This window comes from Nilaparvata lugens, chromosome 13 (assembly GCF_014356525.2).
Source record: "Nilaparvata lugens isolate BPH chromosome 13, ASM1435652v1, whole genome shotgun sequence".
Taxonomy (NCBI): Eukaryota; Metazoa; Arthropoda; class Insecta; order Hemiptera; family Delphacidae; genus Nilaparvata; species Nilaparvata lugens.
In genome coordinates, this window is record NC_052516.1 from 17,358,096 (window position 1) to 17,378,804 (window position 20,709).

Genomic DNA, 20,709 nt, shown 5'->3' on the forward strand with positions numbered 1-20,709 from the left:
TGTGTGTGTGTTGTGTGTGTGTGTGTGTTGTGTGTGTGTGTGTGTGTGTGTGTGTGTGTGTGTGTGTGTGTGTTGTGTGTGTGTGGTGTGTGTGTGTGTGTGTGTGTGTGTGTGTGTGTGTGTGTGTGTGGGTGTGTGTGTGGTGTGTGTGTGTGTGTGTGTGTGTGTGGTGTGTGTGTGTGTGTGGTGGTGTGTGTGTGTGTGTGTGTGTGTGTGTGTGTGTGTGTGTGTGTGTGTGTGTGTGTGTGTGTGTGTGTGTGTGTGTGTGTGTGTGTGTGTGTGTGTGTGTGTGTGTGTGTGTGTGTGTGGTGTGTGTGTGTGTGTGTGTGTGGTGTGTGTGTGTGTGTGTGTGTGTGTGTGTGTGGTGTGGTGTGTGTGTGTGTGTGTGTGTGGTGTGTGTGTGTGTGTGTGTGTGTGTGTGTGTGGTGTGTGTGTGTGTGTGTGGTGTGTGTGTGTGTGTGGTGGTGTGTGTGTGTGTGTGTGTGTGTGTGTGTGTGTGGTGTGTGTGTGTGTGTGTGTGTGTGTGTGTGTGTGGTGTGTTGTGTGTGTGTGTGTGTGTGTGTGTGTGTGTGTGTGTGTGTGTGTGTGTTGTGTGTGTGTGTGTGTGTGTGTGTGGTGTGGTGTGTGTGTGTGTGGTGTGTGTTGTGTGTGTGTGTGGTGTGTGTGTGTGTGTGTGTGTGTGTGTGTGGGTGTGTGTGTGTGTGTGTGTGTGTGTGTTGTGTGTGTGTGTGTGTGTGTGTGTGTGTGTGTGTGTGTGTGTGTGGTGGTGTGTGTGTGTGTGTGTGTGGTGTGTGTGTGTGTGTGTGTGTGTGTGTGTGTGTGTGTTGTGTGTGTGTGTGTGTGTGGTGTGTGGTGTGTGTGTGTGTGTGTGTGTGTGTATGTGTGTGTGTGTGTGTACACGATATCTCATCACCCAATTAACGGTATGACTTATGAGAAATTTGGAACTTAAGGTCCTTCCCCTATAAGGATCCGACACGAACAATTTCGAACAAATCCAATTCAAGATGGCGGCTAAAATTGCGAAAATGTTGTCAAAAACAGAGTTTTTCGCGATTTTCTCAAAAACGGCTCCAACGATTTTGATCAAATTCATACCTAAAATAGTCATTGATAAGCTGTATCAACTGCCACAAGTCTTAACTTATATTTGTAAAAAATTCAGGAGCTCCATCCCATCTATGCAAAGTTTGATTTAAATTCTCAACTATCAGGCTTCAAATACAATTTTTACAAATACATTTATGTGGAAAAGATTGAGCATAAAAATCTCTACAATTAATGTTCAGTGACATTTTCACCTAAAATTGGAAATAAGCTCGAAATTCGAGAAAAGAAGATTATTCAATTGCAAACTGTTGGCAACTGTTGATTCAATTAAATCATTCACTATGAAGAGATAGCAGACTTTGTGTGTCTGCAGCGCTATTGTCCTGTCACCAGCTGGCTAGATCTTAGAAAAGTAGACTTGAGATGCGCGGGAACACTTGCGTCAGGTGATTAATTTTTATAACGGCAAGGAAAGTTGTGTGAGTGCGCCACACCAGATTTTTGCGAGATCGGAACACTGCATGACATGTGTCTCCATCTTAACAGGAGTGTAACAGTTACAATGAGTAGTTTAACAGTTACAGAGAGTAGTGAAACAGTTACAATCAGTAGTTTAACAGTTACAAAGAGTAGTGAAACAGTTACAATGAGTAGTGTAACAGTTACAACGAGTAGTGTAACAGTTACAATGAGTAGTGTAAAGCTCAACTCACACTTACGCGACTCAAGTCGAGAAGAGACTCGACTCTCAGACCAGTCGATTCTAGTCTCCGCGATGTCACCATTTGAAAACACTATGCTCTCGACTAGAGTCGATTCTCTTCTCGACCTGAGTCGCGTAAGTATGAGTAAAGTTGAGTCTAACAGCTTCTCATCATCATCCGCATCATTACCCACGCTGATCCACAAAAAGCAACCCACGCCGTGGGATGTTTTGTAAACCATTGCTATAGGATTATTCATAATCAATCAGCTGACAAGTGGATTATTCATTGCATGTATTACACAGACGTCTGGAGAAGCCTAGCAATGGTTCACAAAACATCTCAAGTCGTGTGTTGCTTTTCGTGGATTAGCGTGGGTCTACTTTGCAGCGGGCCTAAAGCTCATGTGGGCATCACCCTCAGAAAAACAGAATCGAAATAAATATCAACTATTGAAACTAAATCAAAAATTACATGAGTATTTTTGAAATAAGTTTTGGAAAAGAACTAACCCAAATCTGTAGTTTGACGCGTTTTTCGTGCCTGAAAACTGTTTTGACTTTGAAGTCGATGCCGACCGTCGACACGAATGCAGACGTGAACGAGTCGTCGGCGTACCGAAACAGAAACGAAGTTTTGCCAACGCTGCTGTTTCCAATGATCAGCAGTTTGAACATGTAATCGAAGTTCTGGTCTGCAGCGTCTTTCTGCCATTTCGGTTCTGTGGCTCCTGACATCTGCAAAACAAGTTGAAAAATTATTATAAAGGCTATTGTTAATTTAGTTCAAATTTTCTTTTTCATTTATTTTTAATTTTTATTAATTTTGAAAAAATAATTTTTAAGAACTTCTCAACCGTATCATATTCAACAATATATTGTTCAACAACATTAGATCAGAACATTCAATTGAAAAACTCTTGACCCAAGATTAGGAGTTTTTTCAGGAGTTTTTGGACAAATCGGCATGACAGGAAGATCTCCGATTAGTTGATTATCAGCTGATTCCCGAGCGCCAACCTAATCATCCAGTTGGAGAGCTTCCTGACCTGCCGACTCATCTGAAAACGCCTGAATAAACACTTCGTGTAGCTTGGCCCTAACTGAGCAATTTTATAGGTGGATTAAAGAAGCCTCAAATTCCATAGTCAACAATTTATTTATGGTTCAAAAAACTAGATTGAAAAACTCTTGGCCCAAGATTAGGGTAACTCAGGAAGATTACAGATTGAAAACTATAATGTTGAGAGACATTTTAATCTAGAAAAAGGTATGAGACAAATACGCCCCAAATACTGTACACATATAAGTAAAGGTTTATCATATCGTGAAAAGTTCATTATAATTATTAATTCAGCATCTCATTCTTCTGAAGCTCTCTGACTGATATGAATGATAGTAAGTGCCGGTTGCACAAAAGCCGGTTCAATTCTAACCGTGATTAATTCCACGAGAATCAATCAGAAAAGTCATCTTTTCACAAACGCCTTCTCTGATTGGTTCTCGTGAAATTAATCACGATTAAAATTTAAATGGCTGTTGTGCAGCCAGGTGTAAGTATCTATCATTAAACTGTTTAATAATTTAATGGAAAATAGTGTTTTCAAGTCCAGAAACAGGTACTAGAAATATCAATGGTTTCAAAATATCATTATTAATTTTTGTTTGAAAATAAATAATTTTGAATTACAATGTTTATTATCCAGTTATGGCTTCTGAACAGCTGACAAATAAACTAAACTCAACCAATCATAGTAAAAAGTAGTGATAATGTGAATATCTGAATCAACAAATGAGTTTGTGATTGAATGTATCCTATTGTGTTAATTTACAGAAATCTTTGATATTTAACCAGCTTTTCTCTAGTAATCTGCTCTGGTGAATATATCTGAATATTGTAACTCATATTACAACTACTTTTATTTTAAGTGCTCACTATCCAAGAGGACACGTTCAGTTATAATCAATGGAGGATGCACTTAATAGCTTTGACTACTCCATCAAAAGAGTGAATAAAACTTTGGACGAAATAAAATGGAAGTTGGATTTAATGGATGAGGATAACAGTCCCAGTGTTGTTACAATAGTTGAAGAATACTCTAAATTGAAACTGAATTATTTTAAACTGATTGAAGAATTAAAAAATCCCATTTCAGACTCTGGTGATAATTCGGATCCTATGTGTGTTAGAGAAGTTCTTAGAAGCAAATACAATCGTACAAGACAAAGAGCAAATTATGTTTTCAGGAAATACTGAATTGAAAGTGATCTGATAGATTCATGAGTTGATGTATTATTTTTTAAGAGTTGAATAAATTTGTGGAATATTGACGTCTCTGATTTGATATGATTAAAGCTACGTTTACACCAAAGTTATCAACAAAATGTTATTGATCATTCAATCCTTATAGATTCTATTAGATTGAACGGAACTTGACAAACACATATGTTTATCATGTGTATGATAAGTTATGTTCAATCTAATAGAATCTATAAGGATTAAGCTATTAACATTTTATCAATAACTTTGGTGTAAACGCAGCTCAAGGAGTGTGTTTGATTTTTTAAAATTCAGTTTTATTGTGTTTTGTACTGAAACTGCACTTCAATGAAAATGTAATCTAGACTACTCATAATTGGGTTCTCAAATGAATCAATTTAATCGAATCTAGTTGAGTTTCCAGTATTCTTTTCAAATAAAATGTACCGAAATAGAATTTTCAATGCAAAACTTATGTGGGTTAATTAAATTGTATAACATGCAAAGTATTCAGAAAATATAATAAAAATACTCTCTTTTCAAAATTTAAACTCGTTATTGTGAATGTGAAAGCTGAATGGCAAAGTTACTCTGCAATTCAATATTTTAAATACTGTTTTCTAAAAAAAAAAACTTTTGACATATGTGCAGTTCAGCCATGATAAAATTTACTCACTTTTTGCATCATTGAAAGTAACTTTGACTACATTATAATTGGTGTAATTTTTTTCAAATTATGAGATCTCATAATATTAATTATTGGCATGATAAAGCTTTAATACATTTTGATGCTAAATGAATCTAGCAGCATTCAGCTTGTTCAATGCAGCTCTAATTAATTTTGCAAAGAAATAAAATGTCTAAAATTCAAGTAAAATCTGTACATATTTTATGCTGCAGCATAGATAGGTAGAAGATATATTATTTCTCTCAATTTGAAGCTTTTTATCATGCCTAAATAAAGTTGTGTACCTACTATTGTCTATGTATAATGTGAAGTTCCTTGTTATAAAATTGGTGTCATGCAAAACCGTATCATGCTTTCAGGTATGTTGCATTGTTGAGAATAAAATTACTATTGAAAAAATGTACGGTACTCAATTTAAGAAGTCTACTTTAATAGCTCAGCAAAAGTTTAAAATGTATAAAAACTCTGTAGACTGACACCCGGTGACAAAAGGTCTGTTAACTTTCCTTATTAAATGTCAGGAGCGCCAATCAGAGTAACGTTCTTCTTAAGGTGCGTACAGATACGCGCCGCGAACATGAGCAATTCACTTTTAATCAGCTGATGCCAAGATTTTCATATCTGTATCTTACCGTTTCTGTAGAAATACAGATATAGTCAGCTGATTAAAAGTGAATTGCTCATGTTCGCTGCGCGTATATCTGTACGCACCTTTAGAATAACCTTATCTGATTGGTTCTCGTGAAATTTGACATGCTTTTGTAAAGCCTTGTCTAAGTACGGTATCTAGAAAGCTGAATGAAGACTTATTTGAGAAAAAAATCTTGTACTGCTATTAAAATGTAATACTTTATGCGATACACTTTACTTGTAATCTTTTGCATTAGCTACAGCTGAAGCATAATTTTGTATTTTAATGAAATTGGCTTTGTGATTTGAACGAAGACCTTCAAGATAATTATATCTTCAAGGTCTTTGGATGTGAATATTATGTCACTTTATTATACCTTACAGCATACAAATTATATACAGCTATGTTATCATTTTCATAGCTAGTAGGCTATATGTTGAACATATTTTCTACAATATATTGATTGAAAAGCAGTATAATTTCTATATGTTACGCATCAATCTCAGCAAGAAGTATTTAGGTAGCGAATCTATGGTAAAAAAAATTATCAGAAAATTGCAAAAATATATGTTTTATAGAATTGTGTCTTACAGGATCCATGTCAGCCCTGGAAATATTACAACATAAAAAATAATATAATTGTTAAGACAGTATACATTATAAATTCGAGAAATAATAATAAATTATTGGTGTTTACAATGTCAAATATTGGAATGGGAATAGACATTAAAGCTAATTATGCACAGAGAGCAATCTTCGAGATTTTAAATATCTCGAATCTGTTCTCAATGCTTTATCAAGTCTCTTTCTATTTTCTCTCCAACACTATTTACATAGGGGATTAAGTGTAAGAGTTGGCCAACTGCGCCCTAACTTCGCCCTCCTAGGTCAAAAATGAAGACAGTCATTCTATTCTATTCTACATGAACTTGCTTCATAGTGAAGCAATCGGGTAATAACAACGAGATAGAAACTTGTACTGGAGTAACTTCTTAGCACGGATTACTGAAAAAAATGTAATGTTTCTCTTTTCTTTTCTCTATTTATCTTCTTTTTTCCTCTCTATTCCTGACCTTTTTTGTGTCCATAGTACACAAAATCAACATATTTTGCGATAGTTGAATTGCTATCACCTCACTATGAGCAACGCCATTCAAATTTAATGTCTACAGATGGAAATTTGTATAAATTCCTCTACAAAAAAATTGTATCTTCTGAAAGGTCCACTCTAATTACCGTCGCGTTCTCTAGTACTTGGTTGCTCTTTCTAAAGCCAATTATGTGAACAGGGTTAGATGAAAAATAGAAAGTAATTCCATACAGCTTTGAGAACAGATCTAAGATAAGATATTTCAGTTGAAATAGCATATAGTTACTTCAAGATAGCTTCAAGAATCGAGCGATAGAATCAAGAGAGAAGAGAGTTTCTTTGGTAATGATTTTGCTGAAATAATGTAGAATCAATAATAAGAGACATGATAATCAAGTCTCCATTTATCATTATGACGTACGATTCATGTAGCTACAATCATCCCTCAATTAAATATAATAAATTGATGTTTCCAATACTACACATAATATTACATTTTACATACATGTGAGCAGTTTGGATTATACTCTTGATAAGAGATTTCTCTATGAAGAGAAATTTCATAAATTGTACTCGTTCACTCTCTTGATGCAGATCGATAATTTATCAGTCCTACTCGTTTTTCCCACCTGGCCCAATGTATACAAGCATAGCCACCTCTAATACAAGGCCCTGGCCTATGATATTGCAACGTCGCAGTGTAGGCCTAGAATCTAATACATGATTGGTGGAAAAGATTAAAAAAAATACCAGCTGATCTTTTTCACGAATCATGTATTAGATTCTAGGCCTACACTGCGACGTTGCAATATCGTAGGCCAGGGCCTTGTATTAGAGGTGGCCATGATACAAGTCTATATTTAAATGCTTTTATGAATGAGTGATTGCTAAACTGATAAACCATCAGGAAATTCATCAAACTCTCGAGGAACTGATCAATGTTCTCTCTCTCTCAATTGTGCTAGAATGGAATTAAGCGCGAAAAAAGAATTCTGGTGATTACCACCTCTTCCTTATAAATAATGTCGGTTCATCGTTCCTTCATTCTGTCTCAAACTTTTTTCTTCCATCTCATTCTTTTCTACTTCCACTCCATATATAATCACTCTTATCCTCAATATCTCCCTCTCTGTTCTTCTAAAACTAATTGAACTATTCTCCACCAATCTGTCTGCCAATTTCGGTGTAGGAAGTAATTGGAAAGTTGCAGAGACCTCTTCTACGTTTCTTCTCCTCCTTTTTCTTTTCCCTCTTCTTCTTCTTCGTTTTTTGCTTCTGATCGACGATCATTCTCTTTTCTTCCATCAACTAGAAACTCTCAACTAGTTGTCAACTAGTTTTCAACAACTAGTTTCATTATCATTGGTGACTTTGGACGATAAACTTTATCAAATTAATCAGTGATTCTACTCTTTAATTCAGATGTTTCATTTTCACAAAGTAGCGAATTACAAACTCAAACCAAGAGTAGAATATTGTAGAATAGGAAGAGGTTTCTAGGCTTTTACTCGTGTTGAGAAGAAACTTAGCTTATGTCAAAAGAATTCCATTCCCTATATTTTTCAATTCAGTATTGGCTGGAAGAATACGATCTCAATGTTCCTCAATCGAAAATAACCCATGCTAAAATAGTCCGAAGGTAAAACTGTGGTTTGCAAAAGACTTACTGAGATAGACGAATAGTTTGAGAAAAATACAGAAAACTTCATAGTTTGAGAAAGAATACAAAATTTTCTGCAAAAAATTCAGACAAAATTTTCTATACTTTGAGGAAAAACACAGCATTTTTCACGAAATACATTTCTTTGAAGCAAATCGTCAAATATTTCCACGTTTGAACCGAACGCTTGGGATAGAACAAACAGACTGTTTTAATTTATGCTCTGCAGTAGAAAGTTAGTTTGAAATTCCTAAACTTAGTTTACAACTTTGAGCTACCAAGGTTGAGTGCATAGAACGAATAACAAGTGGCATACTTCTCTCAGCTTAAAACTCAGCTTACAGGCTGCAAGTTTACAGCTGAATTCACAAACTTTTTTGGAGACTTTTTGGTCATTGAAGTGATGAATGAAATAAACGGACCGTTCTTGTTGTTCTTGCCATTGATACACTCCAAAATGATATTTGCCTCTATTTTGTATGATACTCTTGATTCTTTAACTTGCTAGGTATTCTCCTCTTGAACTCTTATTCTAATTAATAATTAAATTGGATCATCTCATCTAATATAATTTGATAAGATTTTTCACCGATATAAGAGGTTGCAAAACCATAACTGAGTGCCAAAGTATAATTTTCCAAATTTGTCTGTCGAGGTATCATAGCTTTTTACACTAGGAACAGATAGAGAGGTTGTATAATTTCTTCATAATATCAAGGTGAAATGGAAGAAATGCCAGTTCCACATAGCTTATTCAAAACTATTGTTTAAAAATGTACTCAAGGCATCATCATCATCATCATCATCATCATCATCATCATCATCATCATCATCATCATCATCATCATCTTTTCGATTATATTTATTAAAACTATTGGACTTTGAATTGAAACTATAGTTTAGCTCAGATAAATTATGTGGAACTGCCAACATTTCTGTCGTTTCACCTTAGTAATATTAGATTATTGAGTCCATGGAAAAAGGATTTTTCTTCATTCCTTACTTCGTGTTACCAAAAAAAAATCTATCACTCATTGTCTAAAAATGTGTCATTCTCTAAGAAACGTCAAACATCTCATTGTATGAGATAGGCCTACGACAAACATTTTTTTTTTAATATCTCGAACTTCACTTTTTAGACTATACGATGAGGTTGAAAAACGTTTAGGTATCTCCACCAACAGTAGCAATACCATAAATAGAATAATAGGTACCTGCCTATCTATTACGTGGCAGCTATTATCAATGGAATTCATTAATAAATGATGAGCCAAATTATAAGTCACAGACCTTCCAGTAAATAGTTCCGTAGCCGTACCTAGTATATGGTTTTGCTACGGGTATCTTAGTGTAAGTGGAATAATAATAATGAGCTGTTATCATAACAATAATTATAGGTTTGGTACTTGATTCAATGATACATTATAACTTCCCAATTTTTTCAAATGAGGGCTCCACTGAGCTGTGAAGTTCCCAAAGTTTACACTACCAAACCCTACCTTAGGTTTGTACTAAGATTATGATAAAAATATTGAGTGATTCGTAGCTTGAGTTGTGCGTGTTCACCATTTTGAATCGAGCTTGGTTCTCATCCAATCATTTTTATATATAATAACAATGTATAATTGAATCAATTGATGAATGTATGAACTTCAGGGGTGCTCAGTGCCAACAGGAGAGCGAAAACGTCATAGAAATTCTTGCACTCCTGGTAACTTTGGTTATGCTGTATCATTAATTTTTATCCTAGTCATGAATTTATTGTAATTATTATAAAAATCATTTGATGGAGTTCACTATATTCGTATATTCCCAGTTCATAGTATATTGTGGTCTCAAAATTGGACAAAAATCATTAAGTGTAAACATAACCTATTTTTGGACAATTTCTATCTAAATTTGGGAAAGGAACAGTTTTGGGCTTAAAGCCTGTTGTTTTCTTCACCAATCATTCATAATTGAGAATGATATGGTATGAATCAATCAATGTATAAATAAATAAATATTAGAATTTGTTTTCAGTATGCTATTTTACTCTTCTCTAATGATCGACATGTAATTTATAGGGTAAAACTGAGGATGTAATGCAGAATGTAATTAACCCTAAATGATAATTTATTCAAACAATTTCTGTAGAGGAGCATTAGAGTAGCTTCATTTTCCTCTTGAACACCACTAAATTAAGTACGACCATACCGATTACTATATTAAAAGAAAATATTAAGAAATTGTCAAAAACCACAGATTCATTGATACTTAGAAAGACCGGTTTCGGTTGTTACACCATTGTCAATCTCTGATAAACTAAAACTAAATGCAAGAGCAGCAGAATTTATACTAGTAGGCGAGTACTGATATTGGACAAGGGCATGAACACCTGCCATTGGCCCAGCTAGACAGTCTCCTCCCACTTAACGGTACGGCCACAAAATGGCTACTTATATTAATGATTACTATATTTGTATAGTGGGATAATTACTATAGTGGAGTGAACTCTCTATTCAATAACCAATTCAAGTTAATTTATATTATATTCTAGTATTAATATTTTATTCAATAAGCTATTCAATAACTTATCTAAGCTAAATTATATCTATTCTAGTAAGTATATTTTATTCAATAACATTGACCATATAATCCCCAAGGCTATAAGTATTGAAACATTCTGAATGGTATTCAGCCCAGTGATCCTACTCTATAAACCGCTTCTGCACCAGTGCTACAAAAGGCTGTATTGTGCGTGGGGCTTAATACACAGTAAAGGGCTCTTTTGTGGCTTATAACGTTGTATCGATTAGAGCTCTTCATGCGCTATTCAAATAAGCTCTCATAATATTCATTTGAAAACCTCAGTATTCATTAGATTAACACCAATGCTTCCCATTCAACCATTGCCGATATTTTAAAATGAAACTCTCTATTATGATACGCTTGTTTTCCCTAGGCTGGGAAATTCTATTGTAACTTTTGTATTATCTGGTAGTATTTCATATAATTTCATTCCACTTCATTTCATTTATTCATAGACAATAGATACAATGCAGGTAAAAACAACAGGCATTCGCCCAAAACTGCTTTAAACCTTAATTTGAAATACACGGTCTGGAGCTAGAGGTTATGTAAATAATAACTTATATAATAATAATAATATAATAATAATAATAATAATAATAATAATAATAATAATAATAATAATAATAATAATGATATATTATATTATATAAAAGCACAAACAAGTACTAACTTAGAGGAAAGATAGCATTTATGTGTTTGTTATCTTTTCTCTATGGTCCTATATGGAATAATAAGTGCAAATTATATGTTGTACGGTAAATACTGAGAGAAGAGAAGCGGTATCGGAGAATAATTTTCTAAACATCGAGTTTTGATTCTCTTTTATTCCGTTCCTTTCACTCCAGTTTTGTAAAACATTCACCATGAATAAAATAAGAGCCCCTCATCCATTCATTTTATTGTTCAGAAATTGGTGGATAACTCCATAATATTCGATGTGATGTTTCTCTATAGATTGTATTGTAGGGTACATCAGCGTTTTCAGTGTTATCTATGCTATAATAAAGGAAAGAACTGGCTTAGATTATTGAAAGAAAAATATTGATTTGATGGATTTTTTAGTTTATTGATTATTGGGAATTACTGATAAAGGTGGGGATTCTCTTGAGTGTATCTTATAAGAGAACTAGAGGAGTTTTAAAACAAAAAACTTAGATACAGAATAAACCGTGATAGTAGAATAGCAATAGCTTCAGAATTCTAATACACTATTATCAACAATCCTGAGATACAATATCTCACTATCAAGGGAGTTGAAAGATTTCATTATTTATACTATAAAAAAGGAAATAACTGGCTTATACACATACGGGATAGGAAAATTATGTTTGGCGCATCATCATGTCTGAACAACTGGAATAATTAACTTGAAATTTTGCCTAAAGATTCTTAACTAACCGAGGATGGTTATAGGCCTATTTTCAATTTTCCAAGATTTCATTAAGTCAAGTTTCTAGTATGTGAAGTTTAAAATAGACCCTTGTGAATCACGGGTTGCCTGCCAGTTCGTGAATAAAAATATAAATATGAAGTTTAAATTAATTTCTGACGAAAACAATCTTTTGAAAGTTGAGTTTATTCATTTCAGTTTCTTTGTGAGGAATTTTACTGAAAATTCTCTTTACAATAATTGAAACTCCGATTAAAACATTATCCACTCGATTTAGAACAAAAATAGATGAACAAGATCGCATTTGATACAATCGATGTATTTGGTTGTTGCCGACTGCTAATTCTCTCCAGCTACTGTGAGAATTTGTGAATAAGTAAATAAAAATATATACTAGTAGCTCTGTGACATTATTAGCTAGTCAATTAATTCAGATTTGCTATTATTAATTCAGAAAATCATTGAAATATATAATTTATAATTTTAAATATATAATTTATATAGTGGGGTGTATATTTATTCATTGAAATTATCATTTATTCATTGTTGAAACACCGCTGATTTATGTAGTTATATTACAATACTATATTATCAATATTCTAATGTTGCATTCAATCTTCATTGTAATTAATGAGTTTTCATAATATGTGAAATTTGTTGCATAATTGGCTGTTGTACTGTAATTTATTGTAGATTCGTGTATGAACCAGAATGTATTGTAACTTACTTGAATAAATAAAAAAAATTGAATTTGAATTTGAATTTGAATTTGAATTAATTATACGATTCTTCAACACATTTATTTATTACATTTTGTCCTTTTCCTATCCCGTACGTGAATAAGCCAGTTAAACTCCCTTGGTAGTGAGATATTGTATCTCATAATGGTTGATTACAGTGTATTAGAATTCTCTAGCTATATCTATTCTATTATAACGGTTTATTCTGTATCTAAGTTTTTTGTTTCAAAACTCCTCTAGCTCTTTTATAAGATACACTGAAGGGAATCCCCACCTTTATTAGTAACTTTCAATAATCAATAAACTTGAAAATCCATCAAATCAATTCTCCAATCCAACTTCATTAAAACTAATCAGTTTAACAGAAAGGAACACCAGAATTTTCTCCAATGTTAGTACTAATACAGTTGCAAGAATATGTTGAATGGAAACTCCCCATCCCCCAGTCTACAGAAGTCCATTCAATACGTCATATCAGTAAAAGACACACTCACGAATCACAGGATTAGAGCACAGTAAGCTTAACCCCCAGTTAAACCCAACAGCTTTTACTTAATCTCCGATTGAGTTGACTGTAGATTTTTGAGGAGCCTTCGTGTGAGAGTGTAAGTTATCAATGGAAAACGAAAATCTAGGGAGAGAATAATTTATTATAAATAATTTGTGTAGTATAATAGTTGAAGGTAGCCTACCTTGTAGAGGTTCGATACTATTCAGATGTTACAACACTCAGGTCAGAATTTGAATGAAATTTGTGGGGAAAACTAGTTTGAAAATTGGGAAAACTGTTGAAGTTTTAGATTTAACAAAGGTTTCAGATGAATTTTCACACCTAATCCAGGAAAATACGGTTCTTGATCACTCCGCCGACACCCTGAAGATTATTTTCTGATACTACAGACAACTAGCGCAGCTGGTGGAGAAAATTGGAAACTGTCTATTGATCCCACGGGTTTGCAATACATGGTCAAAAGCTAGCGCCTTCAGCTTGCCTCCTGCAACCTGCCTTGCAGCTTTCAACTAGTTGTTGCATGCGCTATTGCAAACGAGGTTTACACGTTGTTGGGGTGCAACAGTTCCGTTCAATATTTGCTGATGATGATTCCCTCATAAATATGAGACCTGTGTGAGGGTGAGGAAGTGATGAGATTTACGATGTCCAATTTTTGGAGGATTTATGTGTCTTGCCAGCTTGGTTCAATGGAGAGCATTGATGTTCAGTATTCATAAAGAATGCTAACAATTTAAAGTTGATCACATCAAAGAGATGATTAAATATACCGATGATATTAGACATATTCATAGATACTGGACATGGGTATAGAGTGTATAAAAAAAAACAATAATTCCAGAATCAGAATTTTTCCTTCATCTTATTTCCTTCTTCTTCTTCTTCTTCTTCCTCCTCCTCCTCTTCTCCTTCTTTTTTTCTTCTTCTTCTTTTTTTATATAAAAAATTTATTCTTCTTTATTTATATATTTTCTTCTACTTCTTCTTCCTCCTCTTCTCCTTCTTTTTTTTCTTCTTCTTTTCTTATATAATTTTTAAATGTCGAAACTTCTTCATTGTCCCATAAGTTTACATAACAAGAATAATTTACAAATATTACATTATAATTCAGGACGATAAAGCTGAAAGACTGTTTACATAACACGAAGAATTTACAAAAAATACATTATCATTCAGGACGATTACGCTCAATTACCTATTTGGGAAACTTTCCCTCCTTATTCTCCCTCTTCACCTTCTCCGCCTATTCCTCCTTCTTTTCTTCATTCTTCTCCTCTTTCTAATGCTTCCTCTCCAGCTTTCACCATTCTCTTCATATTTCTTCTTATTCCCTTTCTCCTCCTCCTCCTCTCTCTTTCTCTTCATCTCTTCTCCTTCTCTTCCTCCTTCTCCTTATTGTTCACCGTATTCCCCTTCACCTCCACTTTCTCCCTCTCCAACTCTTCCCCTTCTCTTCCTCTTTCTCCATATTGTTCACCTTATTTTATTTCCCTTCTCTTCCTCTTTCTCCTTATTAGTCTCCCTCTTCGATTTCTCCTCCTCTTTCTTCTTCACCAGCTCTTTCCTTTCTCTTTCAGTCTTTCTCGTCCACCTTCTCCATCTCATTCTTCTTCTGTTCTTCTCCCTTACTTTCTAACAAATTTCCAGCTTTATAGATAGTTTGCAAGTTGGTAGTACTATACTATAATAGTTAGATGGATAAGATACTGGAGGAAGTGAAAGATAAATATAATTTCTAGCTGTTCACCCTATTGTAAATATTTACAGTAGCAGAAGTCTTCCAGGTGATTGACAGTATTCAATTTGTTTATATGTTTAATAAAAAAATATAATATCGATAATATAGTTGCTACAGATAAGGATCTCGTACAATACCAACAACGCATGCGCCATTGCATGCCTCCTGAGGAACGCGCCTCTTCTTGCAGCGTGAGGACGCATGCGTGAAGCGACATTAGCGCTGTTAGGCGGCAGTTTCCCGAACTTAACAGCGTTCAAAACCGATTGATAGATAGCACGTCATGTCACTATGTCAGTGGCAGAGAAATATAACCCAGACAGGTGAGAGCATGCTGCCAACTGCACTGTTCTAAACAGAGCTTACTGGAGGTATATGAAGATTCACTTTAAACTGTCAGCATTGGTTAAATGGTGTTTCCAAGGAATGCTGACTATTCACAGTGAATCTGACTAGAGCACTGATTGTGCCTAATATTTTGAGGCCAATGAATTCCAGATAATTTTTCAAATTTGTTTGGAAAAACTTATGTTCTCACTTCTGTGGCAACCTTACAAAGCTATAAAATACCTAAAGCTTGATTGATATGTCCTAAAGATTGTTGAGCTTATTATCAAAAGAAGAACCAAGCAGAAGTAATCTGTTCATAGAGCTTGTTCAATATGTCTCTACCTTGATGCCAACCTTAAACTAGTAGTTCTGTGAACAGTAGACCTCGCGCTCAGTAAGTCACATTGACCTGTTGTTATGTTTTCTCAAAAATTAATGAATAATTTATCAATTTAGAATATCTAGAAAAAATCCTAAATAGATATAGAGCTTCCTGTCCTATCGTACCGTGACGTGTCGTCCCCGAATGTGAGTGTGAGCGCTGTTATCAGGTCTGGCTGCAACTGTCTATAACGTTGATGGAAAAATAAATTTTCAAGATGTTCGATGTTTTTAAACGGGTAGTATTATAAATAGTCAACTGTCTACTAACGTTGATGGAAAGATACATTTTCAAGATGTTCGATGTTTTTGAACGGGTAGTATTATAGTCCACTAGACAGCTAATTTATGATGAATAATTCTATAGTCTGATTTTTACGGTAATATTGGCGTATGAAGGAGGCTCCTTTTTCCTTTCATATTGTCCTTGAAATGCAAAATTTCCAAAAACCTTGTATATACGTCGACGCGCAATTTAAAAAGGAACATAGCCTACCTGTCAAATTTCATGAAAATCTATTACCGCGTTTCACCGTAAATGCGCAACATAAAAACATATAAACATTTAAGAGAAATGCCAAACCATCGACTTGAATCTTAGACCTCACTTTTCTCGGACAACAATTATGAAACACCTCAAGCTTGTTTAATATATCCTCTCCTAATTGTCAACTTACTGAAATCAACCAAAACAATTTCAAGGCTCGTTTAATGTATCCTTAATTTACTACCAACAAAACAAATTTCAAGAAACAATGGTCTGATATGGTAGCCCTGAAGCTGAAAAAACCTATACATAGATTGTTTATAGGGTGGCTCGTTGGAGTAAGTGATAACGCGCCGGTCTAATAATGAATAGAACCCGAGTTTGTATCTTGACCAGGGCAAAAGTTTTTGACCACAGCACAATCACATAAATACGGCCAACCCGTTTTTCGGAGGAGACGATAAGCCGTCGGTCCCGATTACCTAAAAAGTAGTCGTCATCTCTCATCATCATTCCTCTCACTCATTACCCATGCACAAGCCTGAGAGCTTATGTGGGCATCACCCTCAGTATTATTATTATTCAAACCCTTAGATTTGTATGTAACTGTATAGGTAACGCTAGCTACTGTCGTAGTTATTTAGCTCAATGCTGATTGGATGCTGTTTGGGTCGATACAAGGAGATAATGGTGATTGTCAGTGTGATATTTTTGTATTTTATTCTGTTTTCACCCGTCAAAATTTAAACATCTTTGTTCTCGTTGTTTTTGAGTGAAAATGAACTAAATTTTAGTAAAGTGAAATCATAACCCTATTTTGGACTTTTAAAATGTTATTTAAATTTGGGAGAGAAATAGTACAAAGAGGATCCTTAGTTTTTCTCTCCCAATCAGTGCTTCTCTGTAAAAAAAATAAATAAAAATAATGAAATACTAGTTGAAACCAATATAGATGGCGTGAAAATTGTGTTCACGAATTTACACTCAAATCAGTATAAGCGGATTCAAAGTACAAGAGTAGATCTCTATTAAATTGAAATCAAGAATCCTAATGTTAAAAGCACCCTCATATTTGAAGAGTAGTTCTAGGGAATTGAATAGCTGAATTCAACGATATAAATCCAAAACTGAACTAATGGGACAGGTGGTAACAAGTAATAGTTGATACAACACTTTTAAAACTACATGACTTACAGTGAAGTTAATGAAAACTGAATATCCTATTATATTAAGATAACTTTGCAATTTCTGTACATCTGTTTATATTTTTATGTCTGGTTATCTGGTTATTTATGTTCAACGGATCTCGAGAAAGGCTCTAACGATTTTCACGAAATTTGGAACATAGTAGGTTCATAATATAAAAATTTGATTGCACTAGGTCTCATCCTCGGGAAAACTCGCTGAACGACTTTAAAGGATAATTCATCCTTGACTGAAACAGCTGAGACTTTCGTCGTCTGTGGATGGTAAAAAGTGAGCGAGTGATTCTGTGGAAATCAAAATATCGCATCCCCGAAATTCATAAGCTGACGTATAGCCAGCTGTAGAATATAAACACGATCATTTTAGAGAATTGTGTTCTGTTTATCAATAAATAAAAATAGCTAGCGAAGTTCGGTGCTCCGATATTGCAATTATAAAACTGATATGAAATTCAATAGTTTTACTGCTTTCTTATGGATTTCTGCTCTGAGAATGCTGGAATACCATTTTAGCTCTTATAGAATTTTTCACACAAACTCAATCTGCTAATGTATGAACACTTCCATAAGATCCAATGGTGCTCTTCAGCAGAGCAGAGGGAAGCAAAAATGAACATATTTTCAATTTCAAGAACTTGAAAATGGCATTAGTAGCTGTAACATGTCGTGAAGAAATAATTCAAAAAGGGTACTCAGATTTATACAGAGTGATTCATAATTATGGTAAAATAATTTAATACGTGATAGTAGAGGTAAAAATAAGAAAAAAGTTCTAATAAACATACATCCATAAACTTTTATTGAAATTCAGTTCACACTGCTTACATAATTCTTTTCAGAATTGAATTCTCTACAATTTTTATTGCGAAAAATTATTTGTTTACTGGTCATTGAAGAGAGTTATTGGGCATCAAACGTAGAAGTCTGTGTTTTCCTACTTGATGTTTTTGCATATTTCAACTTTTTTCTCAAATACTACTCACACTACAGCTTCCAGACTAGTTTTATTCAATTTTTCAGATATTTTTGCATATGAATCTAGCATACGTTTTTCAAAAACTAGTCCCCAAACAATTCAGCATCGGTGTATTTCACCAGAGGAACTGAATTCTGGGCGAAAACTTTCACTCTGTATAGCTCGCTAATGAAGCGTTTATGGATATATGTTTATAAGATTTTTTTTCTTATTTTCACCTCCACTATCACGTATTAAATTATTTTACCATAATTAAGAATCACTCTGTATTTCTATTTCTATTAAAAGTAGCCCTAAAGAAAAAAAGACAGAGTGAAGCATTTATTTAGTAATCATTGAGAAGCAGGACTTCATAAAACAAAGAACCTCAGATCTGTCATTAGGTGGTTATTTAAGGAGAATCTAAAAATGCATTTTAAATGCTGCTAGATAAACCCAATCTCATTAAAAAATGATGATTATTCTTTAATAATACAGTTTCTCTTGGTTGAAACTCACTTGAAATACTTTCTCCCCGTCTTTTCAGAACTAGAAGCCCAATGGAGACAGGAATAGAATTATATTGCTATTGATACGATGATAACAAGTACATTTTCGTTTCATAATTATAAGGCTAAAATAATTCTCAGGACCGTTTACAGAGTGGTAGTTGAAACGAAATCTCAGATTCGACTGGACCAAATCAATGTTGAGATAACAAATACATTCTCATTCCATGATTACAAGACCGTTCAAAGACCGTTTGCAGAGTGGCGGTTTAAACGAAATCTCAGCTTGAATTCGATCAAATCAATCAATTTCTATTATGTGTTCCATTTTTAGATTAAACCACCAGCTGAATCAATTCATTTTGAGCTCTCACTGAACAACCGGCCCTAAATGTACTTGATAGCCCTTTTTATTGTGGAGTTTCCTATATATACAACTACAATCAAATCTAGATTGATTCATTCTTATAGGATGTGCTTAAAGCCTAAGCATCAAATTGAATACTCAAGAGTTATTGGAGCAGATATAACTACTGACAGTTCCTTTCAGTGGAAACCAAATAGCGAAATCGCGGTCTGTATTGGCTTCTAGCCAACTGCTTTTCCAGGAGAGGGGTTTTCCTTGGATTTTCCAGATGTTAGCCGGATGGAAAATCGTTTTATTATTAATTCCACTTCCAACTGCACACCAGGATCGCAAGCTCATGTGATACGCTACTGAAGGCAACTGGAGAGAAAATACGATACGCGTTGCACGATAAAATTATAATATCACTAGTAGCTCTGTAAACAGTAGACCTCACGCAGTTTTCTCCTCCACAAGTATCTGGTGTCACCTGTTCACTGGCTTCTCCAGACATCTGTGTAATGCATGCAATGAATAATCCACTTGTCAGCTGATTGATTATGGATAATTCTATAGTCTGATTAATCCTATCTTCAGAGTGGATGATAATATATGAAGTGATATCGGAGTATGGAGGAAGTTCCTTCTCCTTTCATATTATCCTTAAAATGAAAAATTTCAAAAAACCTTGTGTATACATCGACGCGCAGCTGAAAAGCCAAATCTCATAGAATTTTATCAACGTGTTTGGCAGTTAATGCCTCACATACATACAGACAGACGCAAGAAAATCCGAGATAGAACATAGACCTCACTGAGTTCGGTCAACAACCACCTATCTCTGTACCTAGAATGCACCTATCAATGTACCTATTCTAGGTACATTGCCACCTATATGTCGTGCTCTGTAGGGGGAATAGCAATATTACTAAGTGGGTTTGTCAACCGGAGTTACCTGTATCAGTCGTAGCATAAAATCCTTACACAATACATTTTAATCAGTATTGGACTCCCTACTTAAACTTAACTGCTTTCAGCTTGGGGTGACTCAATCTACATGAGCAACTTCGAAATTCTTCTTTTATCTAACTGCAAAATAAATCGATTGAACAGAATAGATTCTTCTGAAAATTAGATGGAGAAAAGTTTATAAAGGATCTCTGAATTGGATTTGAGAAATCTGGTCGTACTATCTACCTGATATGCTGTTTCAACCTGAAAACATCTGCCCGTGATGACTGAACCTAAAGCAACTTTGTCATTCTCCCTCCCCCAATTACAAAATAAATCGATTGAACACAACAGATTCATTAGAAAACTAGATGGAGAAAAGTTTATAGAGGATCTCTGAATTCGATTTGAGAAATCTGCTCGTACTATCTACCTGATATGCTGTTTCAACCTGAAAACATCGCACTCAAGCCACTCCCATTGTTTCAATGTACTGCTCCTACAGATTAA

The 20,709-nt window shown here is 34.4% G+C and overlaps 1 protein-coding gene across 4 annotated transcripts in view; it reads right to left on the minus strand.

Moving 5' to 3' along the window:
• LOC111047884 (ras-related protein Rab-3) overlaps nucleotides 1-20,709 on the minus strand; it is a 46,199-nt gene that overhangs the window by 10,694 nt on the left and 14,796 nt on the right. The window contains exons 1-3 of one of the 4 annotated variants that reach the window (XM_039439954.1): nucleotides 13,479-13,692; nucleotides 5,924-5,939; nucleotides 2,267-2,491 (exon numbers count right to left, since the gene is read on the minus strand). In XM_039439954.1, coding sequence (XP_039295888.1) covers nucleotides 2,267-2,491; nucleotides 5,924-5,932 — 234 coding nt within the window. In that variant the 5' untranslated portion in view covers nucleotides 5,933-5,939; nucleotides 13,479-13,692. Of the gene's footprint in view, nucleotides 1-2,266; nucleotides 2,492-5,923; nucleotides 5,940-13,478; nucleotides 13,701-20,709 lie in introns of those variants that run through there. The other 3 variants (XM_039439955.1, XM_039439956.1, XM_039439957.1) reach the window with 3 other exon arrangements.